Source organism: Dendrobates tinctorius, unplaced genomic scaffold (genome assembly GCF_039654945.1).
Source record: "Dendrobates tinctorius isolate UK_male_01 unplaced genomic scaffold, ASM3965494v1 ptg000133l, whole genome shotgun sequence".
NCBI lineage: Eukaryota > Metazoa > Chordata > Amphibia > Anura > Dendrobatidae > Dendrobates > Dendrobates tinctorius.
In genome coordinates, this window is record NW_027361801.1 from 19,547,891 (window position 1) to 19,568,591 (window position 20,701).

Sequence of the window (20,701 nt, forward strand, 5' to 3'; positions counted from 1 at the left end):
AGGGTGCACTGACCTGTTTGGCCACACTGAGGGTGCACGGAATTATTTAGGCACACAGAGGTTGCAATGAGTTATTTAGCCATACTCAGGGTGCACTGAGCTGTTTGGCCACACTGTGGGTGCACTGAGCTGGTTGGCCACACTGTGGGTGCACTGAGCTCTTTGGCCACACTGAGGGTGCACTGAGTTATTTAGCCACACTCAGGGTACACTGAGATGTTTGGCCACACTGAGGGTGCACTGAGTTGTTTGGTCACATTGAGGGTACACTGAGCTGTTTGGCCACATTGAGGGTACACAGAGTTATTTAGACACACTGAGGATTCACTGAGTTATTTAGCCACACTGAGGGTGCACAGAGCTGTTTGGTCACACTGAGGGTGCACTGAGCTGTTTGGCCACACTGAGAGTGCACCTCAGGCATCATGCGGAGCTTGCTAATTAGAAGTGTCGGAGATACTGACATTATGAAATTAGCAGTGCTCTGGTCCAGCTGCCATGCAGTACCAACATGGCCATTGGACCTGGGAAGTATTCTGCTAAATTCTAGTGCCGACCACTGAGCCACTGGGGAAAAATGTGAAGTTGAAGTAACATTGCAGAATCCTCATGTTTCACAATCATCACATTATACTTGTGATTTCTAGTAAGCTTAGCGTGTATAATATGAACACCTGACCCCAGGGAGATCATTAGGATTACACTATAATCTCAGCTGATAATTATTTCGTTATGCTGTTCACAGCTCATTAGCGCAGCCATTATTAAGTAGTCAACATTTTAATTGCGTTCATCATGGAATTATCCAATTATCACAAAGCACTTCTCCTGGTGCTGGGATCCCACCCCATGGTGTTGATATAGATATCCAAGGTGAGAAGTCAGGGAAAATTCCTATACAGCTCCACTTACCTAAATGTTTTCTGACATGGAGATTGTTCTTGTACAGAAGATTTATCTCAAATCAAACTTTGACTTCTTAAAAAAAACCCTTCCAATTACTATATTTATAATTGGTGTACATTAGAAATAAGTGTTTGATTTGAAGACTTTTTTGAGCTGGATTTGTTCTTCCTTTTAAGTTGCAGATGCGAGGTTGGAGCATAGTACCAAGCTCCGGGGACCTTATTCCATATGATCAGGACTGGTGAGCTGGTTAGTCTAACCTTGGTCCAGCTCCTGGAACCTCCATTGATCACTTGATTGATTTTAGTAACAGATATGCCTGGCACTGCAGTTTAGTCCCAATCACTTGAATGACTTTGCCAAAATCACTAGGAAATATTCAGCGCTGTGCTTCAAGGAAATCTGCTTCTTTCTCCACTCATAAGACATTTCTTCCACTCTTACTCCGGTCAACTTCTTTCTGAAAAACTGCTAAAATACAGAACAAGTGTAGAGAGAGGGGTTGGGAGAGGAGGAGCAGAGTGTACTGCTGTTCTCTAGTTCAGGTAAGTGCTGGATTCACAGCTACACTGCTTAGGACTGTTGTATAATTTCATGCTGCTGCCTCTGAACATGACCTACATAGCCACAGTAGAGCAGGAATCCATCATGTCTGTGTGTGCACTGCCTGGGAAACATTCAGCTGCTAGTTTTGCGTCCCTTGCAGGACACAACTAAAACTAGAACCTGAATAGAAGAAAGCTGGTAAAAAATGCAGGATACAGGTCATATTGGCCCTAAAATAGTGTCATTGCTCTAGTGCACGCACTTGATAACTTTTTCTGAAAAGTTGACTGAAATGACAGGTACACTTTAGATATTGAAGAACTGAAAAACAAAGGTCCACATTTATTAATACATTGTTACCCAATTGTGGCATATTTTACTACAAATTAATATGTATTCTGCTCTGCAATACATGTATCATCCAGATGGGCCGGGCACGTCGATATGAAAAATGGGCATGACTTGCTGCTTGGCTTAGATGTAGAAACCTTTATAAAGTCGGCTTTTTTTTTTCTTTAAGATTGTCGATTTTGTTTTCCTAAATTTCACTCCAATAGAAACAAGTTTATCAACCCATTTTGATAACTTAGCAAAACTTACTTAAAAGCTGTCACACGTGATCCATTCGCCCCAAGAATACTAAAAACGTACATTCTCTGCTGTTTTATTTTATAATATGGAACTCCATTTTTTTCTGAGAATGCAAAGTTCCTTTCTAGTAAAAGTAGCAACAAATCTCTACTAATAGTTTGCTACAATGTATTATCCAAAAGTCCAGGCTGCTGATCCCATGACCTGGTTCTCCTCCAAATATTGTAAACCTTAGCTGTAAGAAGTAGAAGTCCATCATCTGCTGTCAGTCTCTAGATGTTGAATATGGCAAGGAATTATAATGTTGACTTATAGAAGAATGGACAACCTTTTTCATTTGGATGAGGCCTAATTTGGATGACCATATGGCCAATATGCTCTCCCCGGTGTGGTCATCAGACCGTCACTGATCAAATAATAACCAGTGTCCTATACACCCCAGAAATCCCAATATACACTCGTCTGGTTTGTTGTATTGCCCAAATCCGCACAGAGAGCGAGTGACACCTGCAATATGCGGACGTGCTTCTCATACAGCTGTCACAATCCACCAGTAGGTAATGTAAGAATTTCACATTCCTGAAGACTAAATCCTAATATCGCAGCATTGGGAGCGCTCAGGTCAGACACATCCTGTTCCTAGGTAAAGCCTATTTGCTCTATAAATGGAAGATGACTATGGCTGTGCCTGGCAGGCCTCCGAGTTCCTCCAGATTACATCTGAACTGAGAAGGTTGCTAGGACGTCTCTTTAGTTTGTAGGCTGCTGACATTAGGAAAGGTCACAGATCCACTCTGTTTCCAGCCTTTTATCTTTTAACCCCATTTCCAGCAATGTAAACAGCTTGTAGCCCACTTTATTTAGCCTGCGATGACAGCGGTTATTTTGACAGCTACAAGAACAGTGCGGTATGTCACTTTACTATGGTTTCTAGTTACATTGTCTTGTTATTAAAGGGGGATTAGAGCCATCCTTCATTTCCAGTGGATATTGTCCAGGATTTGTCCCCAGCTATGACATATTTAACACTAAATGCGGTTACATAATACTCTGTAATATTGGGGTTAGAGTTCACCTTTATTTCCAGAATCTTATATTGGCTGACAATGGATGGGGACATTCTAAAAATCTGACCATTCCTCCTGATCGAGTCCTGCTCACACAGCTTATGGGTTGATTAAAATGTGTCAGAATAGACCATCTCCTGGGAGTGATCCATAGCAAGAGGTAATCTTTCTTGACAGTGGTACAAGGTTGGAGAAACAAATCTACGTGGGAGAGTTTTGGCCTGCTTTTATGGTCTTCTGGGATATCTTGTGACTTCATGGATGAGTTATCATGGACTCTTGCAGAGCGCGATTACTTGTAGCACCCCCATAAAGTCTTCAGTGATTGTTTATTTGCATTTATTGTATATACTTATTAGTGAAGGAATTTGTACAATGGTTCGTGAGGTTCTTTGTTCCCCCCTAGTTTCTAATACAAGTGTACCATGAGTAATCATGGAGATATGCTGATGGCATGTGTCTTCCGAATTTGGTAATTAATTTTCCTTTAATAATCTGAGTTCAGTAAAAGTATATTGGGGGTCCGGTTGTTGTGATTGCAATATAGATATTAAAACACAGCCTTACTATAAGTCCGTGTGAAACAGTGTTTTTCATTAAACAAAACCTCTCTATGGGTGATTTCTTTAATAGGTAAAACTCTCGTTTTTCCTCCAACAGACTAGCATGGTGGTTTAGAGCGTACCTGTAATTTCAGGTGACTTTTCAGAATAAACTGTCCTGTGAGTGTACAAGAGGAATAACACTGTTTCTAGTCATTATATGACTTGTATTCTGCATTTTTAGCAGGTATTCCTCTAAACTAGAAGCCTCAGCAGTGTCTCCAGCTTCCTCCCCTCTCCACAGACCTTTATAGGGGAGGTGATGTAATTTGATCCCATACTGAAGACAAATTTGTAGACAGATTCCAAGCAGTTTTTTTGAGAAAATAATCAGTGCAGGAGGAAAAAAAAATAACTGGAACTTGGGGCAGTGGACGGGAATGTATGTTATTCTAATAAGATACACTACCAAGCTTTTCTTCACTTGTACGGTTGACAACTGATGATCGAATGTGCTCGGATATTATCTGAACATGCTTGGGTGTTGGGCCCCCGTCACACACACCGATCAGGACAGCGACGACGCGGGTAACAAGCGTGCACGTCACTTAGTTACCCGCTGTGTACACTAGATACCAGCGTGCTGGTGCAGGGAGCTGGTATCCAAGGTAAACAGCTGGTTTCTAAGTGCCATGCGGCGCTTAGAAACCCGCTGATTACCTTGGTTACCAGCTCCCAGCACCAGCACGCTGGTATCTAAGGTACACAGCGAGTTTCTAAGCTCCGTGCGTCACTTAGAAACCCGCGGTTTACCTTGGATACCAGCTCGCTGATTGCTTGTCTCCCACCTGCCACACGCAGCGATGCGTGCTGGCCAGAGGGAGACCAACGATCAAAAAAATGTCCAGGGCTTTCCAGAACGATCAGCAATACTCGGCAGGGGGGGCCGGTCGCTGATACCTGTCACACACAGTGAGATCGCTCAGCAGTGATCTCGCTGTGACGGGGGCTTTATCCAAGTATTTTGGATGTGCTCAAATAATATTTTCGAGACTCTGCGGCTACATGTTTTGTGGTGGAAGGCAGCCCAAATACATGTAGGGATTGCCTGTTTGTTAGGTAATCCCTGCATATGTTTTGCAGCTCTCTACCGCCGCAAAACATGTAGCCGCAGGATCTCAAATAAATTATTCGAGCACATCCAAGATGCTCGGAGAACGTTATCCGAGCACGTTTGCTCATCGCTATTGTTGATTTATTAAAAATAATTAAAGCGTAATTAAGATTTAAGTTTAGATCAGAAATGCTAAGCGTCTGGCTGTTTTGCCCCTAATGTCAATGCTAAAATACAGTTGCATTATAATTATTTATGAAACCCGCAGTTTGTGCATGAAACTTCCCAGTAGGTCTCAATTAAATCAGTTTGGCCGAATTTTGTTGTATGCAGTTAGAGCACAAGTCAGACCTGTCTGCAGACATCTATTATGAATCGTGCAACACTTAACCAAGTATTTTCAATGCTGCTTACACCTACACCAGTTTTAGATACCACCATAATGCATTCCAGTGAACGCCTCATATTCTTAAAGGTCTTTTAAGGTGTTGTATGAAGCATGGGTCTATTTTCCCTATAGAAGTGATATACGCCTTAAGAAAGTGCCCTAAAAGAGTCCAAGTATTTATCAAGGTTGGCATCCCCGATTAGATTTTCATACAAGTATTAGATTATTTTTGGGATGTTGGGGAAATCTTTATGATACCCAGTGGGCAGTCATTGCATGCTGGAAGAAATTAGTTATGGTCAATAAAAAGATTGTGAACATTAGATATAATGTGAGAGCACCAGATATAACCTACCAAATCGGGAGACTTGTCTTGGAGGATGAGAAAGTTCTGTTAATTCCAGCGCTTGCAATGGATGACTCACTGTTAATAAACAAATAATAACAGACCAACCGATACAAATATTAATGCGACTCACTGACCCTGTACACATTCCTCGGGCCGAGCTGCTTAGTTATAGTGACGGATGAAGTCCGTTATGGTAACTCATTCAGATGCTGGAGAGGCCAAAACACTAAATCCTGGTATATGCTCCTCATCTGTCTGTCTACGCTTGGACTTGCCTACAGGGAAACTGATGAATTCCCTACTGGGCCCCTGACCAGGAGTGGTCCCGCCCCATAATGCAGCGTCTTATCGTTCAGTTAATAGGGTTATCTGGGACTTTTTTTTTTTTTTGTTATGGGGCTAAGAATTTATAAGCAGGCAGTTGCTAACTTCTCTTCTGGCTCAGGTGGAGATTATCCCGCTTCCTTTGACTTCATGTCAACAGAGCAGCTCTTCCTTTTCCACTCTGCTCCGTTGGCAGGACATGATGATTGACAGTCATCCACTAATATAACATAGGCAGTAATGGCCCATCAACAGAGCAGAGTGGAAGAAAGAAGGGATCGGTCAATGTGACGTCATCGCAAGTGGGAGAATCACCAGTAGTAGAGGTCCATGACTGCTCTGGGCCAAAACAGATTGTTGCAGGGCAACTACTTGTGGGTAAGTCCTTACCCCATACCCAACCACCTCACCTCCAAAGTCTGACATTACCCCCTTAACAAGCTCCCCGCTTTATTACTATATAAAGAATACAGTTGTGCTCAAAAGTTTACATAACCTGGCAGAATTTTTGCTTTCTTGGCCCTTTTTCAGAGAATATGAATGGTAACTCAAAACCTTTTTCTCCACTCATGGTTAGTGGTTGGGTGAAACTATTTGTCACACTACTGTGTTTTCTCCTTTTAAATCATAATGACAACCCAAAACATCCAAATGACCCTGATGAAAAGTTCACATACCCCATTTCTTAATACCGTGTATTGCCCTCTGTAACATCAATGACAGCTTGAAGTCTTTGGTGGTAGTTGTGGATGAGATTCTTTATCTTCTCAGATGGTAAAGCTGCCCACTCTTCTTGACAAAAAGCCTCCAGTTCCTGTAAATTCCTGGGCTGTCAATCTCCCCAGATTGGCTCAATGATATTGAGATCAGGAGACTGAGATGACCACTCCAGAACCTTCACTTTGTTCTGCTGTAGCCAATGACAGGTCGACTTGGCTTTGTGTTTTGGATCGTTGTCATGTTGGAAAGTCCAAGTACATCTGAGTACAAATTTGCCTTCAGTATTTGCTGATAACATGCTGCATTCAACTTTCCTTCAACTTTGACCAAGTTCCCTGTGCCTTTTGTAGCGCACACATCCCCAAAACATCAGCGATCCACCTCCATTCTTTACAATAGGAATGGTGTTGCTTTCATCATAGGCCTTGTTGACCTCTCTCCAAATGTAACATTTATGGATTTGGCCAAAAAGTTAAATTTTGATCTCATCACTCCAAATTACCTTGTTTCAGAAGTTTTGAGGCTTGTCTCTGTGTTGTTTTGCGTATTGTAGGCGAGATACTTTGTAGCATTTGCAGAGTAATGGCTTTCTTCTGGCGACTCCACCATGCAGCCTATTTTTATTCAAGCGCCTCCTTTTTGTGCATCTTGAAACAAGCACACCACTAGTTTTCAGAGAGTCCAGTATTTCAGCTGATGTTATTTGTGGGGTTTTTTTTGTATTCCAAACAAATTTCCTGGAAGTTGTGGACAAAATTTTTGTTGGTGATTTTCCATTTTTGTATCCCTTTCCTGTTTTATACAGATCAACTACCTTTTCCCATAGATTCTTTGACAATTCTTTTGCTTTCCCCATGACTCACAATCCAGAAAAGTCAGTGGCTGGATGAAAGATGCAAGTGTCTGTTTGGATCCCAGAAACTTACTCAGCTATTATACACATTAAAATACTGGAGATTTCGTGGATTTTTTTGCGCTGCTATATAATGACTCAGGAGCAAAAAAAAGTTCATAAAAGAGATGATTTAATCATAATCTCAACGCGTTTCGAAGTACAAGACTTCTTCCTCAGGAGATGATATGAAGATACAATATCGTTACTTGCTGGTTAAATACATTCGACATCTGAAACTGGCGCCAGTTTCAAATGTTGAATATATTTAACCAGCAAGTAACGATATTGTATCTTCATATCATCTCCTGAGGAAGTCTTGTACTTCGAAACGCGTTGAGATTATGATTAAACCATCTCTTTTATGAACTTATTTTTTGCTCCCGAGTCATTATATAGCAGTGCAAAAAAAATCCACGAAATCTCCAGTATTTTAATGCGTTTGCGGTCACTAGTTTGACCTGTGGATCTGCGGCAGCTGACTGACGATTCTATGTGCCTTTATTTCTCACATATCAGGTGAGTGCAATCTGAATATCACCTTTGACATTTCCATCGGATAAGACCCTATTCTGCGCTTTTTTTCTCCTATAGTGTGAATCAGCTTTTATGCACACACTGATTACAAGCAAACAGGTCACACCTTTAGTAGCCAAACCCATTTGTGTCAACTTCTGTGCATGTTATCAGGCCAAAATCACCAGGGTATGTGAACTTTTGATTAGGGAGATGCTAGATGTTTTGGGTTGTTATTATGATTTAAAAAGAGAAAATACAGTAGTTTGACAATAAATGGCTTCACCCAACCACTAACCGTGACTGGAGAAAAAGTTTTTGGTGCTATCATTCAATTTCTCTGAAAAAAGGCCAAGAAAGCAAAAATTCTGCCAGGGTATGTAAACTTTTGAGCACAACTGTAGATGAATTTGTGAACGACCCGGTAATATTGCATGTAACTTGACAGTGGGTCCCTCAACTATCTAAAAACACTAGCTGTGTCTTTGACAACAGCTGTGCAGAGGTGAAAGGATAAAATAATTTTAAATGATAGCTGTGCATAAAATAGATACAATAAATGATTTCTATATATTATAATGTGATATTCTGGGCCGCTGATTATGTTCCAATTACAGTATGTGAGAAGAGCCATATATTCTTGCTGGCATGAAGTTACACTGTAGCCGTTATCAGAGGCACGCACACGTTACTGTGATTGTGATAGTCAGTTATAGGGTATCAGAGTGTATTAATACATTTTCCTTCTATACTTTAAAGCTATCTGTCACTAGCTTTACAACATGAACTCTATACCTTACTAAATAGATCTAGTAGACTTCATGAGGCTGGTGTGCTTACTTTGAAATTCTGTCTCCCAGTGGCTGGATAATTGTGATATGAGTCCAGCTAAAGAGTGAGAAAGCTCATAGGACCATGCTTAATCAGTCTCCATTCACCCAGCATGACTGACAGCTGCAGCTAGTACTGAGCAGTGTCAGATCTCAGCATCAGTAGAGAGGAGGGACATTGAGGAGCTGTCCATCAGGCTAATGGGTGGGGGGGTAGATTAAGTTAAAACATAAAAAAATAAAGATTTTAAATCTCAGCCTAATCAGGTCTAAAAGATCTGCTTATTAATTTACTGTGTATTGTGAAATCCAGCTACAGATCGAAATTAAAGGGCAGCAAGAAATGTCATTTATAAAAGTATCAAAAAACTCTAAATCATACAGTTTATAGGTCCAAGCTATAGCCTGTTGAAAATCACGCTCTTAAACTGGTTTTTGTACTTTACCTTTAAAATTCTTAAAGCTGGAGCAATGGTACTATATAGTCCTAGAAGCAGGTTAAGGCTATGTTAGGTGGATTCTGAGCAAAAATCAGTCTGAAAAACCTCCGCAAAAAAGCCCCATAAAATTAACACAAAGCACGACAATGTCAAAACGGTTCAGAAAACTCTGGAGCAGTTAAAGGAAATTACATGCTGTGCTTGACAGCAGGATAAAAGCCGCTGGCTACAAGAACGACGGCAACACTGACAGGGTCCTGTATAACTACTAATCAGATACTTATTCATTTGTGAACTCGTGTGATGTGAGTGGATGACTTCTTTCAGCAAGGTTATGTCATATGTAATTGCTATGTATTGTAGATAGTCTTTTTTTGGAGTCATGTAAGCAGATAATGTCTGTAAAGTGCTGTAGAATTAATGGCGCTGTATAAATGAGTAAAATAAGTAAATATGCATATAATGTGTACATGTGCATATGGGGGTAGATGTTCTAGGTTTATAGAACATATCCCAATCCACATAAGATTTATACTGTCATCTATGATCCATTCTTACAACTTCTCTATATTTATTCCCTCACATTCCATTTTCATAGGTCCACGCCAATATACTGTGGGCACAATGTCTGAACGCTTTGATTGCCACTACTGCAGAGCTGCTCTTCAAGGGAAGAAGTATGTGGAGAAGGATGGACACAACTGCTGTGTAAAGTGCTTCGAGAAAATCTGCGCCAACACTTGTGCCGAGTGCAGGAAACCCATTGGAGTGGATTCCAAGGTTAGAGGAGAGGGAAGAACTAGGGTCATGTCTGTGAACCGAACGCCAACGGTGTGCATGCACATTATCAATAAAGAGCTGCAATTTTAGGCAACTATCTAATATGTATGGGGATGTACCGATCCTCTACTGCAAACAGATGTTTGGGGGTGGGGGGAAAAGAAGTTTGGGCGCCTCTGGTCAAAATTACTGTTAATGGGAACAGTTAAAGGGAATCTGTCACCCTTTTTAGTGATGATATGTAAAGATATCACCCTATTGTGCGTCCCATAAGGATTCTTTTAGGATTTTTTTTTATTCCCTCCGACCCCGCACCTTTCATGCAAAAATACCTTTGTTATGATGGTGAAGAGGTATGCAAATTGCCGTGGTCCGGTCTGATGGGCGTGGCTTAGTCGCCCCCCCCCCCCCCCTCCTCGGCTTGCGGCGCGTAATCTTCATCTGTGAATATCACAGATAACGTTGTTTGCCGCACTTGCGCATTCAGAGGCCTCTGGCGCCTGCGCAGTATGCTTTGCCCAACCGTGGGTGAAGCATATAAACGGTACTGCGCATGCGCCGGTATTTTCCAACGCGGTCTATGCCCCAGAAGTGTGTCCTGCATGTGAAGACTTCCAGGGCATAGACCGCGCTGGAAAGTACCAGCGCATGCGCAGTACCGCTTATATGCTTCGCCCACAGTTGGGAAAAGCATACTGCGCAGGCGCCAGAGGCCTCTTTGAATGCGCAAGTGCGGAAACCAGCGATATCTGTGATAGTCACGGATGAAGATTATGCTCAGCAAGCCGGGGGTGGGTTTTTTTTTTAGAGAAGCCGACCAAGCCACGCCCATCGGACCGGTCCGCGGCGATTTGCATACCTCTTCACCATCATAACAAAGGTATTTTTGCATAAAAGGTGCGGGGTCGGAGGGAATAAAAAAAATCCTAAAAGAATCCTTATGGGATGCACAATAGGGTGATATCTTTACATGATATCAATAAAAAGGGTGACAGATTCCCTTTAAGCAAGTTGAAGATGAAATGATCTCTAAAAGGCCTAACGTTAAAGATGACACATTTTCTTTCTATTTTAGGAAAAAATATATACAGTGCTGTGCAAATTAATTGGGACAAAGCATTTTTTTAAGTAAAATCGTAAGTTAGTTACCAGTCAGTGATTCAAACCAGTTTTAACTGCTTTGAACAGGTGTGAGTGCTGCTAGGTACTAATCATGTATGGTGCCCAAACTTTTGCATCAGCCCATTTTCCTCTTTGAATTTTTTAAAATATAAAAGATGAAAATTTGTGTTTTTTTTTTGCCTAAAATACAGAGGAAATGTGTCATCTTTAACTTTAGACCCTTTAGAGATAATTTTACCTTCAACTTGCTTAACTATTCACAGTAAGTCATTTTGAACAGGGGTGTCCAAACTTTTACATGCCACTATATTAAATCCTTTTGTTCTCAAAGCTTGGATGTCTGGCAGCGGCTTACTCAATTGAAAATACATGTGTGCGCGGCTGAGCTGAGTATGCATGTGTCCTGGTAAGTCTGAGTAAAAGCTGTTGGCAGAATGTGTCTGTCCGATAGCTAGCTAAGGTGGATGCTACTTTTTTGTCTTTTTATATGCAATTCCTATAGTGATGCCTCTATATCAACTACGCAGGTCTAGAAACTTTGGGTCATTTTCTCACCTGAGACATCTTGCTTTTTTTTTTTTTTTTTTTTTACAGTTCTACTCTGTTCACCCTGAGTGACCGCGCATTTTTTGTGCATTTTTTTTCATTCACCATAGTGAGGAGTAAGTCATATAAAGAGGAAAAGCATAAAAGGAAAGCCTCCATTTTTTTAATCTAATCTCTACTGTGAATATTAAATAAATGCTGCAGTCTGTGAAGAAAGCCAAGGATAGATTATTTTTTTTACTTCTGTTTGTACATGGTGCATAACGTCACTAAGTTGTTCTCACTACAAGAGTCTTGACAGTCTCAAACATGGGACACAGGCGGCAATTCTTGTTTCATGAGGGCTTTTTATTTTATTTTTATCTGTTCAGTCACTACATAGTGCCACTTAGTGGAAAAATCACTTCTTATTATTACCATGAATGGAATGTAATGACTCATTATACTAAACTTACGGGATGAGTTACATTTCCTCATCTTAAACTGTAGTTTCATGTCAAGGATAAAGCAAACTAGTAATTAAAAAATAACCCCCCATGCAATAGTGCATGAAGATTATAAAGGGTACCTATTTTGATTAAAAAAAAAAATTTAAACACCATCCAACCAAGTCAAGGTGACCTTATTCAAGACAGTCCTAACCTCTAATATTAAAACCTTACCATATGTCAAATGACGTGACATAGAAGTTAGGACCGTCCCAAATAGGGTCACCTTGACGTGCTGGGATGGCTTATGTTTTTTTTTTTAAATCAAAATCACATTTACCAACTTATATTCCAGATCATCTCTTTGTTTTTTAACACAAACCATACACGCCTTAGTCACGCCTACATTGTCATTACAATTTATAACTAAAATACCAAAGCAATTCTGTATTTTTCCCAATAAACCCCAAGGTCAGTGAAGTTCCATTATTTTGATGAGAAGAAAAGCACCAAATACTCCTCTGCCGTTCCCATCAGATCTACTGGAATCCGAGACAGAGGAGCATTGTCATGCTGGAAGACCCAGCCATGACCCATCTTCAATGTTCTTACTACTGGGGGAAGGAGGTTGTTGGCCAAAATCTTGCGATACATGACTCCATCCATCCATATGACTTCAATACGGTGCAGTTGACCTGTCTCTTTTGCAGAAAATCAGCCCCAAAGTATCATGTTTCCCTCACCATGCTTCACCGTTGAAATTGTTCCAGAAAATTAAGCATTTCTCCCAGAAAACTATTACAATTACTCATGTTTTATTACACGTTTATTTCTTGTGTGTGTATTGGAACAACGCAAAAAACATAGAAAATTGGACATAATTTCACACACCACCCCAAAATGGGCAGGACAAAATTGTTTGCACCCTCAAATTAATATTTGTTTGCCCTTTGGAATAAATAACTGCAGTCAATTGCTTCCTATAACCATCAACAAGCTTCTTACACCTCGCAACTGGAATTTTGGACCACTGTTCTTTTGCAAGCTGCTCCAGGTCTCTCATGCTTGAAGGCGCTTTCTCCCAACAGCAATTTTAAGATCACTCCTCAGAAGTTCAACTGGATTTAGATCCCACTCATTGCTGGCCACTTCAGAACTCTCAAGCACTTTGTTTCCATCTATTTCTGGGTGCTTCTTGAAAAGCTTGGGATCATTGTCCTGATGGAAGACCCATGACCTAGGATTCAAAACCAGTTTTAATCTTCAGATTTCATGCTGCCTTACACACAGTCAATGCACCTAGTGCAAGAGACAGCAAAACCACCCCAAAACGTCTTTGAGCCTCAACCATATTTGACTCTGGGTACTGTGTTTTTTTTTTTTTTGTAGGCCTCACTCCATTTTTGGTAAACAGTAGAATGATGTGCTTTAGCAAAAAGCTCTATCTTGGTTTCATATTTCCACAAGAAGGATTTTGGCATACTCACATACATTTTGGCAAACTGCAATCTACCTTTTTATGTCCCTGTGTCAGCAGTGTGGTCCTCCTGCCATAGAATTTCATTTAATTTAAATGTCTATAAATAGTTTGAGCTGACACTGATGCACCCTAAGCCTGCAGTACAGCTTGAACTTCTTTGGCTCTTGATTGGAGCTGCTTATCTAGCAACCTTTCATCAATTTTTCTCTGCCGTCCAATTCTAGGGAGATTAGCTACAGTGTCATAGATTGTAAACTTCTTGATTGTATTGCGCACTGTCGACTTTTTGATATGTTTCAACAATATTGGATCTCAAGTTCTGAAGACAGTTCTCTTCTACTCTTTCTGTTCTCCATGATTACTGTGGCACACAATGCAAAGTTTGAATCAACTTCTCATTTTTTTCATATTGCCCACACCTGTTACTTGCCACAGGTGAGTTTGACCAAGCAACATATGCTTGAAACAAAGTTGTTTACCCCCACTTTTGGAAAAGTGCCAACGATTTTGTCCGGCCCATTTTTGGAGTTTTGTGTGAAAATATATCCAATTTGCCGTTTTCTCCTAAGTTTTTTTTTTTGTATTATTCCAACATACACAAAGGAAATAAATGTGTATAACAAAACATGTTTAATTGCAATAATTTTCTGGGAGAAATACTTAATTTCAAGTTTGCCAACACTTTCAGCACCTTGAAATATAAATATATATGTCTCCGTGCTTCCTTTTCTGCTGGGGATGGGCATGTTACTGCAGCAGCCAATCTGTTGCCTCAGAGGTGATGGGCTGATTAACAATGTGGCCAGCTATTGTACAGACATATGACCACTGCAACATTCACATACCCGTCCTTGCTAGAAGACATCCATAAACTTGTTGGGAGTTTCTACAACACTAGAAAAAAAAAAAAAAAAAAAAATTCTGGGAAGGATTTTTTTAAATTGGCAGACAAACCCTTATTTCTTCCTAATTTCTTTATAATAGAGATCACTTTTCATAACGAGGGATTACACAGATAATAGGGGAGTTTATGCGCTTATTGCATGGTGTTTTATTAACATGTGAACAGTATGCAGTCAGTGCCCTCTAGTGGGATCCAGAGTATTACTACTTTAAAGGGCTTGTTCCATTATGAAATATCACAAATCGGTTATATTAACGAAGCTTTTTTTTAAAAATTGGAATAATTTAGTAGTTTGTCATTTAAATTGCTGTTACACACAGGAGACCCCTGGTTCTGTACATCTCTCAGTTTGTGTCCAATGATTAGGGGGGTCACACTTTTTCAGTAGTGCAGTCAGCCTGGGTCTAATGTATATATGAGTGCAAACATTAAAGATAGAGGGATAATGTCTGTATTTATCTGCTTATTTACAGGAGCTGCATTATAAGAGCCGTTACTGGCATGACACCTGCTTCCGCTGTGCCAAGTGCTACCATCCTTTGGCCAATGAACAGTTTATTTTCAAAGACAATAAAATTATGTGTTCTAGATGTGCTACCCGGGAGGACGCAGTGCGCTGCACCGGATGCCACAAGCTGATCCAGCCCGGTAAATGCACAACACACAGTATGGTCTATTAGAGTTGAAAATCCTATGCAGCGTAATCTAGATTAGCTTTCAATATTTATACGCAAAGTACACTTAAGGCTGTTTATACACTGTCCTGCACACTAAAAGCACAACATACAAACAAGGCACGTAGCCTCAAGGGACCTTGGATTTGTAACAATTTACAGGGATATTCTTGAGCAAAACCAGTTTGTCAGTGATTTGAGGCTGGGAGGCTCACCTTCCAACAAAACAATCACCCAATGCATATTGCTAAAGCAACACTCAAGTGGTTTAAAGGGAAACGTAAATATTTTGGAGACCTAGTCAAAGCCCAGACCTTAATTCAATTGAGAATCTGTGGTCAAACTTGAAGATTGCTGTTTACCAGAGGAAACCATCTAACTTGAAGGAGCTGGAGCAGTTTTATGGGCAAAATTCCCATTGGCAAGATGTGGAAAGCTCATAGAGACTTATCCAAAGCTTTTAGCAAATGTAATTTCTGCGAAAGGAGGCTCTACAATGCACTGACTTTAGGGGTTGGATAGTTATGCACAGTGAAGTTTTCAGTTATTTTGGCCGAATTGTTGTTTGCTCCACAAAAAGAAAACAAAATGTTCCTAGTTGTAGACATCTAAGAAGAATCCAGCACTCTGAAGTGAGCAGAGTGAAAAAAATTAGACTTTAATTATAGTGGTCCTTATAGATATTGTGTATCATACGTGACGTTTTGGTTAGACCGTTATCCATGCTCCAGTGACATACGTCGCCAATACACACTGAAATGTCACGTAGGATACGCAATATCTATAAAGGACCACTATAATAAAAGTCTAATTTTTTTCACCATACTCAATTCAGAGTGCCAGAGTCTTCTTAGAGCTTCTACATTATGGATTGGGATCATATCCGAGCACCTGATCCTGACTGGGAGTGCCATATTTCCTCTCCTATCTAGTTGTAGGAATGTTTTTTTTTTTTTTTACATGGACTGATGCAAACTCTCACAGGTTCATAGAAATCCTCATATCAAGTTGTGAAATTGGTCTCCTTTTGTTACAGGTGGACAGAATGTGGAGTATAAGGGAAGTGCCTGGCATGAGGAATGCTTTATATGCAGCAACTGCAAGCAGTCCATTGGGGCAGGAAGCTTCTTCCCCAAAGGAGCCGATATCTTTTGTGTCAACTGCCATGAGCAAAAGTTTGCCAAGAACTGTGTGAAGTGCAAAAATGTGAGTATTCATGTGTCAGTCAACTTGAAACCACGTCACACGTCCATGGGTTGTCTGGTACTGAAGATAAACCCTCTTGCCAAACACAAAGGCCCCGATTCAGCAAAGCTTTTATGCCAGAATTCTACAGCTTTTTTGGGGGGAAATTCGCAACGTGAAATTGCATAAAGAAATGTTGTGGCTTTTGGCATTTCATGCCAGTTTTGCACAGCTCCGCCAATATGGGCAGAGCTGGGATAATGGTGGGATGCAGAAAGCTAGTCTAATTCACGATGAGTGGTGGCATTCCTTACTGTAAGATTTATGGCAAGGTGCACAGAGGCCACATCACTGGTCAGACACTCCCGATACATTAACGGGTGTCTCTGAGGCTATGTTCACATGTCCAGTAGTGATCAGTTAGAAGGGATCCAGCAGTTGTACAGACACAACTTTAGCCTGTTTTTGAATAACTGATCTCTGTTGCATCTGTTTTTTTAACATTGAAGTCTATGAAAAATCTATCAGATAATTAGTCATCTTTTTTGTTTCACTTGTAACAAATCCTGTTTTTGGTGACCAGATCCAGTATGCAAAAAAAAATAGTTACAAATGAAAGAAAAACAGATGGCTAATTAACTGATCCCTTTTCCAAAGACCAATGTTAACTGATGTCTGCTGGATCCATTTATTTATTTATTTATTTTTTTTAACATTGAAGTCTATGCAAAATGGATCACTTAATTAGCCATCTGTTTTTCTTTCATTTGTAACTATTTTTTTGCATACTGGATCTGGTCACCAAAAACAGGATGTGTTACAAATGAAACAAAAAAGATGTCTAATGAACAGATACCTTTTTCATAGACTTCAGTGTCCACAGCCCAGTCACTCACGAAGACTGGGTCCCGCCTCAGGGATGCCGGGTCAGCTTCCAATTCCGAAAGCTGACATGACCTTACCGGCATCAGAGGCAGCTGCAGCCGGGGGTCACATGATGGGGATGAGTGGACTGCGATAGCACCCCTCACAGGCACATTTGGAAACAAGGTTTATATCGATCTGCCCACTACACATTGTAGTGGACAACCTGTAATGTTGCTAAAATTACTTCCTGCAATGAAATGTGTGCATTAAGTGCAGATTCATCCATTCCTCAGCATATTAACAGTGTGGGCATTGTTTTCCAGCTGATCACATCTGGAGGGATAACCTACCAAGATCAGCCCTGGCACGGTGATTGTTTTGTGTGTGAAACTTGCAACAAAAAGTTAGCCGGCCAGCGTTTCACTGCTGTTGAGGATCACTACTATTGTGTGGATTGCTACAAGACTTTTGTGGCCAAGAAGTGTTCTGGCTGTAACAACCCAATAACAGGTATACTGTAGACTATTAATCTACTATGGGTTTTGTTTTTGACTTAAGTCACGGATTCTGAAGATAATGGGTGGTGTGTAGTGATGAGTGAACGTGCTAGGATAACATCTTATCTAAGCCCATGTGTTGAGGTGGTCTAACAGCTGCAAATCATGCATCCGCAGGGACTCGGACATCATATACAAGCACTCCCAAGATACTCAGATAAGACGTTATGCGAGCACGTTCGCTCATCATTAGGGCTGTGGCCCAATCAAGTCTTTCCCTGCACAACAGAGTCCCGGCTTGGCTGCAGATCCCGATGTACCTATATGTACTTTGTGCAGCACTGCCAAATGGACTTGTCCCTTTATTTAGGCTATCACGGTATATCATAGAAGTCTTGGGTAGAAATAACGTTAAAGGAAACTTGGCAGGAGATACAAGCTGCCCACCCCACAGACAGCATGGGATAATGCTGTAGATAAGTCCCTGATGGTGGTGGCCGCATCTCATATCGGAAAAATGAGGTGACAGATTCCCTTTAAGGCTATCTTTGCCCCTGGAGGTTCCAGGGGGTAGATATTGTTGCATGTTTCTCATCGAGAATTTACCTTTCTATACAGATGAAAGACAGCATGGTTAGCATCATCCATCAGACTGCTATTAAGTTGATGTTCAAATGGCCTCACGGTGATGTGACTGAATGCGTTATGTTCGTCCCTTTGCTACGATGCTGAAAATATATCTCCCATAAATACTGGATTGATGCAAACCCCAATACTCATCACTGACCACTGACATGTTAATAGAATCTTTTTCTCTTACAGGATTTGGAAAAGGATCCAATGTGGTTAATTATGAAGGGCATTGTTGGCATGAGTATTGCTTCAATTGTAAGAAGTGCTCTCTGTCCTTGGCTAACAAGCGTTTTGTACGTCATGAGGAGCAGATCTACTGTCCCGACTGTGCCAAGAAGCTTTAAGAGGGTGACCGGACACACTGATTCGCATTGATACAATTCACAATTAGTAAACTAAATTACTAATCTGAATATGCATGACAGCCGACGTTGTTAAATGAGCTCATTATGAAATAAGTGAACAGACAATGTATATTCTAATCATTCTATATATGCATGCTCAAATCTCTTAGTTACAAATAAAAAAAATTTAGGCATGTTTAAAAAAAAAAAAAAAAAAAAAAAAAAAAAAAAGCTTTGCACTAGTTGTGTGTAACTTGTGGCTCTTCAGCTATTGTGAAGCTAGAAATTTCAACACGGCCAGACACTTGGAAATTAGAAAAATGTCTTTTGGGGGGCAAAATAAAACCCCTTTTGTCCATAGTCCCATGTCTAGTATTGCATCTCATCCCCATTCAAGTAAATGGGTCTGGGCTGCAATACCAGACCTAGCGAACAAGAGTGGTGTTATTTCGGGGGGGAAGCAGACTGTTTTACAATCCTGGACAAAAGCTGGAGACCCAGGCGGCACATTACTGTTCTTTTCAGCAAATGTATGAACAATGTTATACTGATAGCAATATAACTCATTACAGTAGGATTGATGACAAACCTGTACAATACATATGTAATGGGATATATATATATATATATATATATATATATATATATATATATATATATATATATATAATGGTCGCAGCTCTGGCCATACATCGTACTAGCACGCCTGCTACTGACATATGTATGAATAAACACATTAAAGCCTTGACTTCTGTCTATTGCCTGCAGAGTCTCTTATTATAGGATGAGATGGACACCACATAAACTGTACTAGGGAAATGCTTTAAAGGGAACCAGTCACCGGGTTAAAAGCAGCCAGTTATAGATCTTATTATCACCGTGGTACTGAATTTTCCATTTTTTGCGTTACTGAAATCTGCCATACGGTACCAGCGATATAGGCCTTTTTATTTAGTGCTGATTTCTTTAAGGGCATTGCTCATAGGTAGGCAGCAAGATGGCTCAGTGGTCAGCACTGCAGCCTTGCAGCACTGGGGTCCTGGGCTCAAATCCCACCAAGGACAACATCTGCAAGGAGTTTGTATGTTCTCCCCGTGTTTGCATGGGTTTCCTCCAGGTTCTCAGGTTTCCTCCCACAATACAAAGATAGAGAATGTAGATTGTGAGCCCCAATGGGGACAATGATGATGTCTGTAGAGCACTGTAGAATTAATGGCGCTATATAAGCAAAGCATAATAAATAATGCAGCGCCACTCCTGTGGGAAGAGACCATACAAATTGGCACCAGCTAAAAAGACCCAAATACTTGTAACTGTATGGTGAATTTTAAAAAATAAGATAAAAATTAGGGAAGCAGCACAGAAAAACAGCAAATACTTGTTACATTCGACCAAGTTACAAGTTTGTTTGAAATGGAGTTAACCAGCAGATGACTGTTCAAACCAAGCACAGCAGAGGAGCAGTTCAGTGCACCTTCCCATCTACATGATCGCCATGTATCAGCAGTTGGGGTGTGACACTACAGTCAGTGGGGTCCACATAGACTGTGTAGGTACACCCCCTTCTGAACAGGGAAATTATAACATCTAGTTTTGGATTTGGTCATAAATAACAGAGAATACAACAATACACACCTTTAATTCTCCAATTCGTGTAAAAGAAATTTTGCAGCTTTACAAATAGTCTTAAAAAGAAGATTTTTGGTACTTACTGTAAAATCCCTTTCTCACGGCCTTCTTTTCTAAACCTAAGCAGAAAAATGAAATGGCGCTTTTCACTAGGAATGCAAACTTAGGAGTGGTGAACGAGCTTGCACGTTATTAGACTTGTATTAAACACAGAAAGGTTCTCTATGATTTATTATAATGAAGCAGCGAATGGACTAAATAAACTTTAGCCGCCTCTCCAATCCCCAAGTCTCTTCTTACAATGATTTTGCATGGTACATCATTAATTTGACAGGTCTGCAGGTGATGGTATATAGATAGGCATAAACCTAAAGTGAATCTTGCAGG

At 40.5% G+C, this 20,701-nt stretch overlaps 1 protein-coding gene across 5 annotated transcripts in view; it reads left to right on the forward strand.

Moving 5' to 3' along the window:
* The window catches only part of FHL1 (four and a half LIM domains 1), a 66,249-nt gene extending 45,652 nt beyond the window's left edge, over positions 1–20,597 (forward strand). For all 5 annotated transcript variants that reach the window (XM_073543545.1, XM_073543542.1, XM_073543547.1 and 2 more), the window contains 5 exons: positions 9,824–10,005; positions 14,959–15,133; positions 16,196–16,365; positions 17,535–17,721; positions 18,531–20,597. In XM_073543545.1, coding sequence (XP_073399646.1) covers positions 9,850–10,005; positions 14,959–15,133; positions 16,196–16,365; positions 17,535–17,721; positions 18,531–18,685 — 843 coding nt within the window. In that variant the 5' untranslated portion in view covers positions 9,824–9,849 and the 3' untranslated portion in view covers positions 18,686–20,597. The remainder of the gene's footprint in view (positions 1–9,823; positions 10,006–14,958; positions 15,134–16,195; positions 16,366–17,534; positions 17,722–18,530) is intronic.
* The last annotated feature ends 104 nt before the right edge of the window (positions 20,598–20,701 follow it).